Source organism: Lacerta agilis, chromosome 3 (genome assembly GCF_009819535.1).
Source record: "Lacerta agilis isolate rLacAgi1 chromosome 3, rLacAgi1.pri, whole genome shotgun sequence".
Classification (NCBI taxonomy): domain Eukaryota; kingdom Metazoa; phylum Chordata; class Lepidosauria; order Squamata; family Lacertidae; genus Lacerta; species Lacerta agilis.
This window is the reverse complement of record NC_046314.1, coordinates 77131590-77147868: the sequence shown is the minus strand read 5'-3', so window position 1 is coordinate 77147868 and position 16279 is coordinate 77131590. Positions and strand designations below refer to the sequence as shown.

The window sequence follows — 16279 nt, the reverse complement described above, 5'->3', positions numbered from 1 at the left end:
TGTTCCAGGAAGCAATGCCTTCTGGAGAACTATTTGACTGGATTTAGAGTCCAGTGATTTCCTTTACAAAATGAGCATCACAAGTCAATAGATACAAAGACTTATTATCCCATAAACTGTGGTATGTTGCAAAGCCAGCTATGTATTCAAACAGCATGGCCATTTTATCATTCCCTCAGCATACTGTGGTCTTGTTATAAAGCAAAACCATACTGGATAGACATATACCCTTGAGCCAAACTGAAAGCAACTAGACATATGTTAAATTTCTCGAAGTTACACAGAGGTTCCTTTACAGTTTCAAGTGGCCATCAGTGTTTATGTTTACCCACTAATTGCTGGGGGAAAGTTGTCTGAATGAATTGCTGTCTTAAGAAAACACTAGTTCTTTTAGCAGTCTTGTAACAGTACTCAGCCAACATGGCAAATCTTGGCTGGAATTTAGAAAAAGTAAGAAAGAAAGACTCTACAGCTGTGCTTTAACAACTGTCTTATTTAGTAATTTTCAAAATGGGAAAGGCATTATCTGATGAAAGGATTACAATTCAGATTTTACAGGTGTAAACTGTAAGGTTTAGTACTTTTTACCGGTACATTGGACCCACATGAGCTTTTGAATCTGTGACTGCTTAGCGGTGGACAAAACAGAGACAACTCCAGATGTCTTTATCAATGCAGATACACAAAAGCATGAATATATTTTATATGGTCAACATATCAGCATATAAAACCATCTATTTATCATTTGCTTAATTTTTAGTATGCAAATATCAATGTAGTCAGAGGTGATTTGTATAATTAACTTAGCCATGACTGTACAAAGAATCAGATTAATGCTCTTAATTTTCATTTTTACAATCCTGAGAGGTAACATTTACCGGTAACACCTAAGCTCTATAATTAGCAGGTGACTCGGGAGTCTTCAATTTTGCAGAAAAGCCCCTTTCTCTTCTATAGATGCATTGATGCATTTGTAGAATTGGGGAAATAGACTAGAATAGTGTTTATTGCATTAGCCCATCAACCATACCAGCAGACTTGGGAAAATAGAAAAAAAAAAACCACTATCTCTAGTCACTTTAAAATTTGTCCTGTACAATCCAGAACTTGATGTTATTAGGACTAGTATGCCTAGCTTGACAAAGCAAGTTTATTTATTCTACTCTCATACAAGTAGATCCTACTGATAATTGTGAGAAATGGAAATATGACATGGATACAGTCATAACAATTCCACCTATTATGGCTGCTGAAAACAGCACAGCCAGAAATGCAGAAATTGCTCCCAGCTGCTAGGCTGTGTTATCTCTTCCTTTCTCCATGCAGATACTGGAACATGCATGGCTGAGGATAGGCTGTGGCTGATCATGTACAAGAGAAAGTGACCGTGTGGTAGAGTTTCAGTGCTTAATAAAAAGCAGACTCCCCTTTTCACAGACTCATGTGAAATCGCCTGAAAACTTGTCAACATTCCTTTTAAATTTATTATCCTCCAGGAGCCTCTCGTGAACAAGCACCCTCTTGTGTAGCATCCATCCATTTCAGCAGGTAGGCAACATTGGTAGGAAGGAATCACTTGGCTGGTATACTCAGCAGTATATGCAGAACCGAAGTTCCCAGGGCATTGTACTCGCCCTGCTGTCCACTTTGTAACAGAATCATCAGGCCAGGTCGAGCAACTGGAGCAAAATCATGAACCACAGCCACTCGGGCACCTTTTGAAAGCAGGAGTGGCGTATTTTAATGCCCACACCCAACTAACATGTGAATTGTTTGGTTGAAAGAATTCTGCTCTCGGTGGCTGGCAAATTGTTCATGAGCAGCTAATTTTATTTCTGAGTATTATTCTAGATGCGTTGTTGTCACAATAATATCATGGTTCTGCTTAAGCCCAGAGATGTTTATCAGTTAAAGCAGGTGGGGCTGACCTGATTTTTCTGTATTCCTTCAGAATACAGAAGGTCCACATGCCAGTTGTAGTGGGACAGACAGAGCAGGGCCACCTCATTTTCTTTCTCTTTCTACTACCTTCTATTTGTTTCTGACATCCCTCACTTCTCTTCTTCTATACCTAGAAGGCTGCCATGGAAAAACAGATCATTCTGGCCATAGATATTGCAGAAGGCTTATGAAAGTTGGCCCAGGGCTGCATACTATTAGGCCAAGGGTTGCCTACCCCAGACTTAAAGGGAGGGAGCTGGACTAGGGCATGCATTGTGCCCTAAACATATTGAGGTATACAGTACTTTTTTCTGGGGGGGGATGCAGGGGTACGCATACCCCTAAACATTTTGTGAATCTAAGCTTGGCCTCATTGAGGGGCAGTAGTTCAATATGAGTAGGGAAATGCAAGTACCCCTAAACATATTTTTTGGGGGGGGGAGCACTGAAGGTATGTATTTAAGTATTCAATTCCAGGCACTCAGGAAATCAATGGAACTACTCCAGTGTAAGCACTTAGCAGAATGAGTACAATGGCTTGGCAGTCATTTCAATAATTTTAAACTGAATACAAAGGGATAAGATTCAGTATTCATTAAGTTCAGAAACTTCCCTGCATGTTGTCCAACATCTTGTCTAACATGCAAAATGCAAAATCTAAGCTTAAAGACCTGTAAACAATTCTTGCTTGTTGCCAATGTACATTGTCTCTGCTTGCCTTGAAGGAGCAGAAGGCTTATTTACATGACTTGGCTCACACCTAAGTAAATATCAAAGCCATATCACTAACCAACACTTATGCAGCATTTTCTTTTTAGTTAACATTACTTGATGGTGGGTTAACTGCAGTTATTGGGAGGTTTGATTCAATCTAGTCAAGAGAATTAGGAGAAAATAACTGTTTATTTCTCTAGTCCTTTCTCCAATAAAAGGATGAATTCCACAAAAGGCTTTAATGTGTAACATAAGTCCCTAATTTGGTGTAATAGTTTCCCTTTTTAAAAACTGCTGAATGCCCAATGCTATAATTAAAATTAATGCCATATTCAATTGCTAGAGGGTCAGTTTTTTTAAAAAAAAATCAAACCTACCATTTTTACTCTGAAAAGCCTGAAAACAGACATCTTTCAGGCTAACAAAAGGCACTTTGTCTGCTAGCCCTGAAATGGGCTTTAGAAATAGCAGAGGAAGTGTTATACAGGAGTTGTTAATTTTCTCCCCCACACATTCCAATGGATTCCCCCCCCCCCATCTTATTATATCATATATTGCAAATTTAAATGTAGTTCATTAAGAGAGAGAGAGAGAAAGTGAGGTTAGTCCAAAAATTACCCCTATTTCGTAACGTAAGTTTGACAAGTCATCCCACAATTTTGCCATTGGATGTAGTTTTTTCAATGAAATACTGTTAGCATTTGCATTCTTTGCACAGCAAGAAACCAAAAGGTTTGCCTAAGCCTTAGTTAGCCAAGCCATCTTGTCCCTCCTACTGTTCAATGTGCACATTCAGCCTCTTAGCAAAATACCGATAGGTTTATTTATTTATGTATTTCTATGCCGCCATATCATAAAATATCATGGCGATGTGCAGCTATAAAACACAATTTAAAACAATAAAAATATATAATTAAAGTGCATAGTGAATCAATGTTAACATCTGTGCGTGCCTTGTTAGCATAAAAAGGTCTTCAAGAGACGTTTGAAAGTCAAAAGGATGCCTGCCAAATCTCTGCTGGAAGAGTGTTCCACAGTATGGTACTAAATGCCCGACTTCTAGTGGAGCCCAGTTCGGCCTCTGTAACATGGGGAATAAGTATAGTGTCTTCGTTGTATAGACTCATCTCTTACCCCAGCCTCACTCATTTTAACTAACCCAAGACCAGCCAGCTCTGTACTTGACTAGCATCCATATAGCCCTCAGTTGTAAACAATTGTGTGTGTGCTTCAGTGTTTGTTTGTTTGTTTGCTTGCTTGCTTGCTTGCTTGCTTGATGATTCACTGTCTTTCAGATTCTTTGAAAGAGAACCTCAAGTCTCTTCACCAGATGCCAGAAATATATGCTCAACAATGAATGGCAGCCCTGCATCTCCTCCCGTCTCCTCAGAAATGATTAGCAGATGTGACGTCATTTCCTGCCCTGCAAACATCTTCCAGTTGGGTGGTATTCAACTGAGTGGACCCACTGACATTGTTGGCTCTAACTTAAATCATGTTCCGGGCTTTTTTCAGGGGGTACTCAAGGGTAAGCAGTACCGACACCCCTTTTTTGTTGTTAACACTTCTCTGAGTGCAACGTCATTGACTACCACCCATGAAGTGTAGCAGGGCAGAAGCACTGGCAAATCTGGGCTGAAGATACTCATGCCCCAAGTCTTTGGCATAAAGTTCCTGGCCAGGTGCTTCATGCAGCGAGTGGTCAATTGTGCAGCAGATGCAAGGTGGGTGGGCTGTATCCTGAAGAGTTTTGGAGTCAGGTACAAGTGAGCATCAGCACTGCTGATCAGTTGTTTGGTGGCTGCAAGTGGGGAGCCAATTGTGCAGACACACCTCAAGCATCTGAACAGTGGTCAAGAATTATTTGCTTTCTTTCCTAGCAGCCTTATTGGGGGGAGAGGCCAGATGTGATGGCAGCTCCCGCCACCAGACACTGCTAACACAGCTAGCCTCTCTCCTCCTACCAATCCTCATCCCTCCCCAGTAAAGCTGCATCTCCTCACTGCAGGTGCTGTTCATGTGCTTAGCCAGCTGCTAGCTTCCAGCACATTCACATGTGAGCTAGTCTATTGTTTGGTCCCATTGGTGATGGAGAGACACCATCACACTGCTACAGATCAATGTGACTTTTCAAGTTCTAGGAAAACTCATAAACAAACACAGATGTTGGTGTTTTTATCTCTCACTATCGTTTTAAAGAGACTATAGATATGGGTGCAGGGTAATGGGAAATAAGCAAAACTGCATGTTGCTCTAGATCCAACAAATCATTCCACTTAAAACTTCATCATGTAGCAATGAACCTATCAACCAATCCTTTTATCAGTCTTTGAAGTGTTAGCCTTAGACCTGGATGCCCACAGTCCCTGGCACATCAGAGCTGCAGAGAACAAGCAAACTTTCCATCTGAAGGAGCGTCTCCACCCCCATCGATCTACCCGGACACTGAGGTCCAGCGCCGAGGGCCTTCTGGCGGTTCCCTCATTACGAGAAGCCAAGCTACAGGGAACCAGACAGAGGGCCTTCTCGGTAGTGGCACCCGCCCTGTGGAATACACTCCCACCAGATGTCAAAGAGAACAACAACCACCAGACTTTTAGAAGACATCTTAAGGCAGCCCTGTTTAGGGAAGCTTTTAATGTCTGATGAATTATTGTATTTTAATATTGTGTTGGAAGCTGCCCAGGATGGCTGGGGAGGCCCAGCCAGATGGGCAGGGTATAAATAATAAATTATTATTATTATTATATCCATCTTACCTGGCAAAAAAGGAAGCTGCCACTGAGGTGCCTGTTGACGTGTCACTGGCAACACAGGTGCTTTGGGAAGCAGGTAAGCTGTACAAGGAGGGTTTATCGGCATTGTAGCGGTTCAGTGCAGCTTCAGTCAATCCCTCTCGGCCAGTCTCGGTCATCAACTGGGAAATCTAAAGGGGTAAAAAAGGTACAGACTCATTGGGTGCTATTTCACCTGACCACTGCATGTTTTGGAAGGCAGAGAGAAGAGTATCACATTCAGCACACTTCTGTGACCTTTTAAATGCATTTATTGGCTCTGCAATCCAGTTCTGCGGCACTTTGGCTAAGACTTTACCTCATTTCCATTAAAAGTAATGAGCTAAAATAACCCCCTGACATTGTAAGTTTCCTTTATGGCTCTGGAGTTACTTCTGTTTGGAGGAGAAAGTGTAAACCATTATCCTTGCTTCATTTGAGCACAGTGGGGAACTCGGAGGCATTATTCAAAGCCTACTTATTAAAGGAAATCTCCACAAACATTCGCCAGTGTGGCAACTGCAGCCGTGCATAATGCAAGTCGAGATGGGTGCTTGAGGACCAGACATACCAGGCATCTCCATGTATTCCAAGCGTTTAAGGGATGCGACTCTGACTCAAGAAAGATGTTAATGTGTATTTTTCATATTACTGCCTGCAATTTCTTATGGAATAAAAAATAATAATCAAAAGTTATTGAATCTAAAAATAAATAAATCCCTTACAGTCCTGTAAAATACTAGTTAACACAAATCTTTCTCACACATGTCAAATGGCATTGTCAGCATCTGTCCCATTTGCACCTCTTTCTCCTCAGCACCACCCCCAATTCCCCCCCCCTCAAAACCAAAATTGCCTGCAATTTATATTTATGCTATGTAAAAAGTGACTGGCTCTTCTTACTGGAATGCAAGGTTGAAAAAATAAAAAGCACTTCCCATAGTTGGCCAGGTCTATGGTAGCACTTAATTCCTGGTTGATTTGTAATGCAGTTGTGCATCAAGATGCTTAATAGACAATATATTTTCTTACAAGGCCAGGTGTTACCCATTTGATGAACCTCATGTGCCTGTTTAGTAAAAGGTTTGGCATCCTCTCATTAATTCAGGCAATCTGACATCCTGAATATCTTAAATCTGACAGGTGACCAGAGCCCTGGCAAAGCAGGCTAGTATATAAGAAGTATATTCTCATCTATTTGCCAAAATACTTTCTGTTTCTTATCAGGTCCACTGCTTTTTGGGGGGAGGCACTCTTATTATCAGCACCCTCCTTGTACAGCTACTACTATGACCTACTTGTACCTTGATCTTACACTTACTTACTTACTTACTTACTTACTTATTGAAGTGATCATCCAATGATCACAAGGTGGTTTACAGTACAGGTGGCCCCCCACTTACGTGCGTTCAATATGTGCACAACCGTGTATACATGTATTGCGCTGTATACCTGGAAGTGACCTGGGAATGTCATAAAGGGGTCACTGAAACATCACTAAATGAGCGGAACGGGAGTGGAGAAGGAGTGTTTCAGGCTTTTTCAATGGGTTTCAATTATAAGTGATTTCACCAATGCACACAGTGCCTCGGAATGTAACACACACCACCATATACGGGGGTGGGGAGGTGGGCTGCCTGTATATATTTACCATATTTTTCCGTGTATAAGATTAGGTTTTCTCCCTTAAAAATGATGTCCAAAATTGGGGGGGGGTCTTATACACAGATAGATCTCTCCTCATTTTCTTAAATCGGAGTCCCCCAAAATAGGGGGTGTCTTATACATGGGGGTGTCTTATAGACGGAAAAATACGGTACATAGAAAACAGTTGCCTTGCTTTCCGTGGATTGCATTTCCAAGTAAATCTGCTTTGAACCTCAAACCAACTGTACACTACACTGAACATGCCTTTCTGTCCTGATACCCAATACTTTTGTGTTGTTGTTTTAGACCAGTGGTGTAGTAGTCCAGGCTCATGGGGGTTCAAAGTCCACAGTGGGAACTACTAAACAGAATGAAAAATTATTTCCTCCTCTGAGGAAGGGAAAGAGGTTACTAGGACTGATTGGACATGGTACTTATCCTGCCTTCTTCCTCTCACCTAATTCAACTGAGGTCACCGTTAAAAAATGAATCTGCTCACACAAAAGACCAAGAACTGACGTATCTTCCCATTGAACAATGGAACAGATAAGTCAAGCTGCAAACAAGCTGACTTATCACTATTGCAAGCTGAAGTGCCGTATGATGTACTCTCAACAGCAATTCCCACAGATGAGCTAAGCAATATTACTCAGCTTTTATTGGGATTCCACAAAGAAGGATTAAAATTAGGAACTATTTAGCCACAAGTGTGGACTTTGCTATTTGGCCTTGTGCAGCACGCAGAAACAAGCTTTATCCACAGTGAGACAAATGCATGTCAGATTGACTTAAGTGACATTTATGGATGCCACAGGAAATAAGGGTTTTGTGTGTGTGTGTGTGTGTGTGCGTGCATGCGCGCACGCTCAATATTAGTAAATAGAGAACCTGACACTGGATTGCAAATTTCCCCCAGAAGGAATAGTCCATAATTTCTGCAAATTAGCCTGAAAACATTATAATGCATTATACTTCAGTGCCCAAGAGTCATTCTAAACCCATATTCCTCCCTCACTCTGTGGAAAATAGAACAGCAAAACACACACACACACAGCCTTGGCAAACTTTTCATAAAAGATTTGCTCAGTCTTCTGATATGGTTCTGAGAGCATGCTGCAGTTCAAAAAAGAAACCAGACAAATAGTTTCTCTATTTCCTCACCCATGTGTTCCACCAGCAAGCTCATTCTTTGTGTGCAAAGATTTAGAATAGGTTAATGGGATAAGTTTTGAGTGGGGCCTTTGTTAATGTATTGGCAGCACATCACTGCCTAGATCAGCAACAATAGACAAAACATAACAGAATGCAATTCTTTCATGCTGTATAATAATAAAAAAAAACTTCTAAGTGCATGTGGGCAACACATATGTTCTTCCCAAATTCACATTCCTTGTTTTGTTTTGTGTGAAGTATAAAAACCACATGCCCTTTCTCCACCTATTCCCTTCCAGCTTGACAATAGCAGTAATTGAACATTGGTTTCTTTTAAGATCCTGTGGGATGACTGGGTACAGAGAATTTTTTTGAAGCAGGCAGACGCTGCTAAACAGATCTACCAAAATTAAATAATTAGTTGCTGGGGTATTTAATAATATAAGTTGATGACAGATATCATTAATAAGCAGCAATGTATTAACAACAGGTAACAACCACGGTGGCAAAATAAGTAATATATAAAACAAGAAATCTCAATGCTTTTTCGAAAATGACTTTGCATTCTTTGTTCCCAGCATTTGGTTCAACCTGACCTCCATCATATCCTACCTCTGCTGATGTAAAATAGGCACCTCTGTCCCTCATCTGAAGTAGTTTGGCCTTGCAGTAATAGAGGCTTAGAACAGTCACCATCACAGCACCCCCAAGTGGCTACATTTAGGTACTTGGTAGTTTGGAAAGCTTTCTTGGGACATATCGGGTCCTCCCTCACAGAGGGCACGTGTTGCGGTGCAACCTGGCAACCAGACCCTGTGTTGTGGGTGGGACCGTTTGGATAGCCACAACACCCGATTGGTAGGTCCCTCAATGCTGGGAGCAATCTGGCCAATGGGATGCAAGTAAAGGGCATCGAGGGACCTATTTAAGCCCATGCACGTGTGCCTGAGCTTCCTCTTGGGGCTAGTACATCGGAACGCCTGCCCACCTCTCCCTATATTTAGGGCTTATGCTTGACCTTGCTATGCCGTCATGTGTCGCCTGTCATTGGGACAGGGGCACGGCAGGAATTTTCCCCACTTGGCTGATTGGCTGTTGCCACTTGGGTTTCGCTTGCCGTGTAACAAATCGTCACAACTTGTAAGGTTGCGGATACGCTCTGGTTCAAGTGATAGGTGTGGCAGAAGGGTCTCGCCATCCCTATGCGAAAGGGTATTCCGGTAAAGGAATCCAGGGACTCAATGGGGACATCAGGGTGGCTGACTAGCAGGGTTCATGCTTTCCGCTCTCCCTGGTGTTCACCCTTGGCTGACCTACGATAGAGCTCTGGGTCAGCGCTGCCTGCAAGGGTGCAGGGAGATAGTTGAACCAGAGCCTATGCAACCACTCACTTGATTGTAATCAATAAAGTTGTGGCCTAAATTCTGCCAAAAACCAAACCAAATATCTGAGTCATGTGTGAATTTATTTCTGGGGGGTGGTTAAAAGGTATAAACACGCAAACGGCGCCGTCATGTTTTTGAGATTTTTCTCTACAACGGTGAGGTCTATAAACTTTATTTAAAATAATTAAAGCTGCTATTTACGGGGTTATAGCTAACAACTTGAACATAATCTTTTCCCCATTTAGGGCAATTGGCTGTTCCATTATTCTATTTAAATCCCACCTTTCCTCCAAGGAGTTCAGGACAGCAAACATAGTTCTATCCCTCCCTACTTTATTTTCATAACAAGGTTTAAGTGAGAGGTGCTGACTAGTCTAAGGTCACCCAGTGAGCTTCATGGCTGAGTAGGGATTTGAATCCTGGTCTTTCAAGTTTCAGTCCAACAGTGTAAACACTATACCATACGGATCTCTAAGTAATGATATAGTGCTTTTTCTTTGTGTTCAGAGCACTTAATATGCAGTAATCCTTACAATCATCCTATAAGGTAGGCCAGTATTAACAGCATACTACTACTGATAAAAGGTAGAGACTGACAGTAGTTTGCCAAAGGTAAGCAAGATAGTTCATGGCTTAGCTAAATTTGAAAATGGGATCTTTAAGATTATTATTATTATTATTATTATTAATGTTTTTAACGTGGCCAGTCTGCCAATGGAGCCCTGGGCATATATATATATATATATATATATATATATATATATATATATATATATACACACACACACACACACACACACACACACATATATACACATACACACACACACATACACATACACACAATAAAAATAAAACAAAACATATTTTAAACATTTAGAAGCAATTTAAACCCATCTAAAACCATTTCAAAACCTGTATCGTCAGCTATCTTTCAACATGTATGAGTTCATGCAACATTCAGAAACACAATTATCTTCTTTGTTAATTTTTTAAATATAATTTAACGTAATTATTTTGTGGCTTTTCCAGCTAGAAATGCTGGTCCCCAATTTTATAACTTTAAGACGGTGATGAAGCACAGAAGTATACATTAGCTATCCTGGATTGCAACCATTTCCCATGTGTTTCCATCTCTAAAAATGAGTTAGCTGATTTTGCAAAAAAGAAAAAAAAAATACCAAAAAGCCTGTTATGACTAATTGGTTTTTTTTAAAAAAAAAAAAATCCTAGTATTTGGATCACATTTAATTGCTGAGCACTACAGTACATTCCTACTACAGGTATTTCATAATGGATGAAAAGTTCCTTTCCACGGATGAAAAACATTTGGGATGTAATGGTCAGTCTGATCAGTTTCAGCAGCTCATCAATGAATAGAAGCGATAAGGAAATTGTTCTATCATTGTGTATAACTCAACAGGAGCCTGTACTGAAAATTCTCAGATGCAACTGATAGTGTATTCAGAAACAGATCCCTTCCTATCCACTAAAAGATATTAATTGTTTTCCAAGAAAGTGATAATAGAAATCTCACACACAAATGAATATCTAAATTTATTGACCAAACCCTACTATCTTCCAGAATAAACTAGTAGCTTCATCCAATATTAAAATCTAGGGGGAAATACCTTAACATGTCGTTGTTGTTTTAAACACACACACACACACACACACACACACACACTTCCAATGGAAGACATACAGCACTGAAATGCAACTCAACAGTGAGGCTATGCCGTCAGCAGCTAAATCCAAGGCTAATGCTGGTATAATGTACTTGCAATTCTATGCACACACCGTAGCAAAGAAAAGAGCAAAGAAGTAGCAATAGAAGCAAGAGATAATGTGGCAATGCCAGCAGCCACTCACTTGGTATCCCTGGCAACTCTACTACTACACACCAATTGCAATGTTTTGCACCAATGATGTCTAGCCACAAACTGGAAAGCACCAACGGCAGAAACAGCACAAGAACATCACTCCACACAGTGCTCTTGTGGAGGGAGCAACTTTGCAGCCTGAGGGCCACATTCTCCCATGGGCAACCTTCTGGGGTGGGTGGGTGGGTGGGTGGGTGGGTGTCACATACAAGTGGTGGACGTGGTAGAGGAATGTGTGGCTAAGAACATGGTACTGTCCAAAGAAGACAAGCAAGAAGCATATTCACACTGCGAGGATGCATTCTGTTGATGTAAAATCAGTGGAGGAGAGCCTGTGAGGGGTGTAGCCTAGTAAGCCTGGCCTGAACAGAGTCCTAGAGGTCAGAAGGAGAGGGTTGGAAGATCTTAATTGGCACCTCTGCCTGAGGTGCTCCACCCTAAAGTACACATACATTCTTTTCACACACACATACACACACACACACACACACACACAGACAAAACACTAGTGGGCTCTCAGGTAGAAACCACAGCAATGCTACTGACAGAGGCATCCCATGGCCCAGCAGTCAAGAGATACGCATGGAGACGACAGTGGTTTCCCAGAAGAAGTGTTTGAGTCCTGCTGGGATGTCAATGACCACATGCAGATTGCTAATGATAGCGAATGCAATGCACATATATTGGAGGGGAACAAGCCAGCTTTTTGCAAGGGAAAGGGAAGGTGTCCACCTGGATAAGGAAGAATGAAAGATGGAACGATCAACGCCTTAGGAGAGTAAGAAAAATTCTCAGGGACGATTCACACCCCAGCCAGCACCTCTTTAATCTTCTACCCTCGGGCAGGAGATATAGAAGTATAATCAGTCGTACCAACAGGCTAAAAAACAGTTTCTATCTGTGGGATATTAGGCTGCTGAACAGAAAATAATATAGTGCAACTGACTTTTGGGGTTGGTGTGTTGTGTGACAAGCACACAGAGTGCAATGAGATTGAGTGTTTGTGGGGGTGGGGGGAGGCTCGGTTAATTTCATTGTACACAGGTTGTACATTGACAATAAAGGTATTATTATTATTATTATTATTATTATTATTATTATTATTATCATGCAATGGGATACAGAAGATGCTGATATGAGTCCCACGAGAGGAGATGTGAATGTGGTCTCTACGAGCGAATGGATACCTTTGATTGTGGTGGGGAATCCTTACAGGAACAAGTATTTTGAATAGAAAGTGTGGAGATGGGTAGAACCAATACACAGCCATAAGCCCAGATAGAAATAAGATCCACAATGGGGCTTCTGTGTCTCTTAGAGCCATGCCCCTTTTACACCCCTTTTCCTCACAGACTAAATGGAAGAGGACTAAAGAGGAATCACACGGAGCCACAGGTCAGTAAAGATTTAGGAAATGAGAGATCTTAGGTTTGATCCCTGGCATAGAAAATTGTTGGGGAAGGCGTACACCCACACACCTGAGAGTATAGTCATTCCGTGTGACTGCAACATGAAATCAGTAACCTCACTCAGAACTGAGTGCAATGAGCTGTATGCATGAGTGACTCTGTCCATGTGATGGGAAGCAAAGGAGAGAAGAACAACTTTGTTGCAAAATTTAAAGTGAACCCACCTAATCTGTTGGTCTCAGATTTACATGCAAATTGGAATGGAGCTATCATTCTGATTACACCCTTCTTTAAATTTTGTGGTGTAGTTTCAGTTTTAAAAAATGCACATTTTAGGGAGAAATGGGCTGAAAAGTATCATTCTCTCCTTGGCATAGCAGGTTGAATTCAAATGTTATGTTGCCCACCTAGTGACTGAAACTATCACCTCATACCTGAGTATTTGACATAAAACCATCTCATGAAATCATCTCAGATTATTGCCTTTTATCAGCTCAAGCAGATGCCCTCAAATGGGAGCCAAGTTGAACTATCTTAGGAAATTACTTGTTTCTCCTCATTAAGCGTTTTGACATGAAGCAACTATTTTCAATATGAGAATTAAACCTCACTTTTCAAAGAAGTTTTGGACTAAACCAATGCTTTTGGAAAACTGAGTTGTAAGATCGGTTATTAAAGCCATATTGTTGTTAATGTTTTTGCTGTTTTGTAACTGTTTTTAGCACTTATATGTTGTACATCATCTTGCCCTGCGTGGAAGGCAATGAAAAAACAACAGCAGCAACATGTGTAAGCTAAGGTTACCAGATTTTTCTCAATGAATCCGGGGACACAATCAATCAATCAATCAATAAAGTTTTTTTAATATAAAAAAGAGGGGGAAAGTTATTTAAAAAATAAAGAAGTAATATCTTCTCTTCTGTGGTCTCCTTTGTTGGGCGGCCTTCCTCTGGGTCCCAGCCTTTCTTGGAGTGCTAGCCATGCTTCCCCCCTCCCTTCCTCTCCCTTCTTGCACTGCAATCCCCTACAGGCTTACTTGGGAGCAAGCGTTAGCAGAAACCCCCTCCTGCTGCTGCTGCCCTGCCCACCTATCTGGGCATCTCCTGCTCAGGAATCGTTCGGCGGCTGCCCATCCGCACCGTGGCATGCCCAGTCAGCGGGTCCGGGGCAGAGCCGGCGATGAGTGAGCAGGATGAGGTGCACTTGGGCCGGATCAGCTCGTCTCCTGTTCACCTCTCGTCCACGATGGCCAACGACGAGCTGGCCAACAAGCTGAGCCGCCACTTGCAAGTCGAGGAGCACAATGGCGAAGCCGAGCAGCAGCCACAGTCGCCCGAGCACCACCCGGAGGCCGAGCCGGAGCCTGAGCTGCCGGTCTTGGACAGCGGCGCCGACGGCAAGCTGAGTGCCAAGTCACAGCAGCGCACCAAGCTCAATGGCCCCGTGCAGCTCTCGCCCCGCAGTGGCGCCCAGCACCACGTCTCCAGCCCTTATACCAAGTCCCCATATGATGTGTCTTGTGCACAACACACCATATGGGGACTTCCAGCGAGGCAAAATGGCGGGCGCCATGGCAGTGGGCAGCTCCTGAATCCAGCCAGAGCCAACTGCACTACCAGGCTAGCTCCGAGCTAATGAGACTCCCGCTGCTGAAGCTGCTGCCGGCTTTATAGAAACAAATGAAGTGCAAGTGGAGGTGCTCAGCCTCCTACTTTCCATTCCAGATGGCTGTGTAATGTCACAGGGGATGCAAAAGCCTGAAAACAATAATAGTTTTCTCTTGGAAACTGGGTCTGGCTAGTACATCTTGCAAAATCCATGCGCACCACTTGGCATAAAGAGGAGCAAATAAATGATAATAGTTTCTTTTGGCCCTCCCATTCTTCAAAATAATTCAGTAAGAATGCCCTTTTCTCTCCACTTCCTTTGCACCCCACTCCAGAAATAACTAAATCTTTAATGCACACGGGTTTCTTCTAATGGTTAGCTACCTCACAGAAGACAAGCAGGATTTGATCAATGTAAGCGGGTAGATTAAACACTCGTGATTTATTTGTTCCCAGCATCTTCGGAATGTTACTCACATGGCCATAGAAGTATTTCAACTTCTCCTGTAGCTAGGGATGGAGGAGAAATTCAATTTAGTACACATTTAAAGCAGAACCTATCAAATTTTCTTTTTCAGAAACAATATGCAAACCAAAAGACAGCTATCATTTGAAATACACAGCTATCTGAATTTTGCAATGCAGTTCTCCAACCAATGTTTACACAAATGAATATATTAGGGGGAAGTGTGCACAAAAACAAATATACATTGGCAAAAATAACATACAAAAATGCATTCTGTTAGGGCAAACTGCTTGCAAAAAATGCTGTATTAGTCAAAACTGCATTTAAAATGTTCGCTGAAATTTTCATGCTTCAGATTGCTGCAAAATGTGAAGAATATAATTTAAGATGGGGAAAATGAGAAATTGAGGGAACCAGAATTGACATGATCATTCCATCCTTACCTGTCACACAAGTTTTTTCCATTTGCAATTGGTTTTGTGAGTTGAACAACCCACAGAGGAAGGTGCAAGCAGTGCTATAGTGGAGCAGGAATGTAGGGGACACAAAGCTGTGGTACGCCTTCTCACATATGTGTACATTTTATTAAACTGGAAAACTGCATCCCAAAAATCCAAAGATGTGCGAATTTCCTAGAATAGCTGTGTTTCAGTTCACATATTTGCTTGAGAAGTGCTAATTAGATAGGCTCACTTAAAAATTAACCAGATTCCCCCTTTCCCTATTCTACTTAGATAGATTGTGTGAAAAAGTCTCCAGTTGTTATGATTTTGAGACTGCTTTCCTGGGCTCAGACTCCCCCCGCCTTCCCCTCACAAGCAGAGGTTCAAATTGGACAGGAATTGGATGAATTATTTTCTAACACCTTTTGAAAGAAGAACACTGTGGGGCTTCAGCAGCATGCCTTAATAATAAAATAGCTCTGACTCTGCAGGGTTTTAACCTAGACTCTATAAACAAATTGCTTTTCATCAGTTCTATATATGCAATTTCTTCATTCTCACAATTACCTATTTAAGATATATAGCTATAGAAATTACATTTTTGTAAAGAAACTATGATTTCCTAAAACATATGCACTGTAAACACTTGGAATAAGGCTAGAATCTACACTTGAGGGAAGAATCAGGATTGTACCTGGTGGCTATGTTCTGGCCTCCCATGCATTGATCAGCTGTGTGAACAGAGTTGCACATGTACACACTGTATACAGGTTGGCTCTGTATACGGGACCCTTTATTTTGTCCCAGGTTAATCAACACGTAGGGGTCAAATACAAGGCTTGCTACTGCATATCAAAT

At 41.7% G+C, this 16279-nt stretch overlaps 1 protein-coding gene across 1 annotated transcript in view; it reads right to left on the bottom strand.

The window, feature by feature from the left end:
- Positions 1-16279, bottom strand: part of KIF26B (kinesin family member 26B) — a 271683-nt gene that overhangs the window by 147922 nt on the left and 107482 nt on the right. The window contains exon 4 of the mRNA XM_033144389.1: positions 5415-5581. Within this exon, the coding sequence (XP_033000280.1) occupies positions 5415-5581 (167 nt within the window). The remainder of the gene's footprint in view (positions 1-5414; positions 5582-16279) is intronic.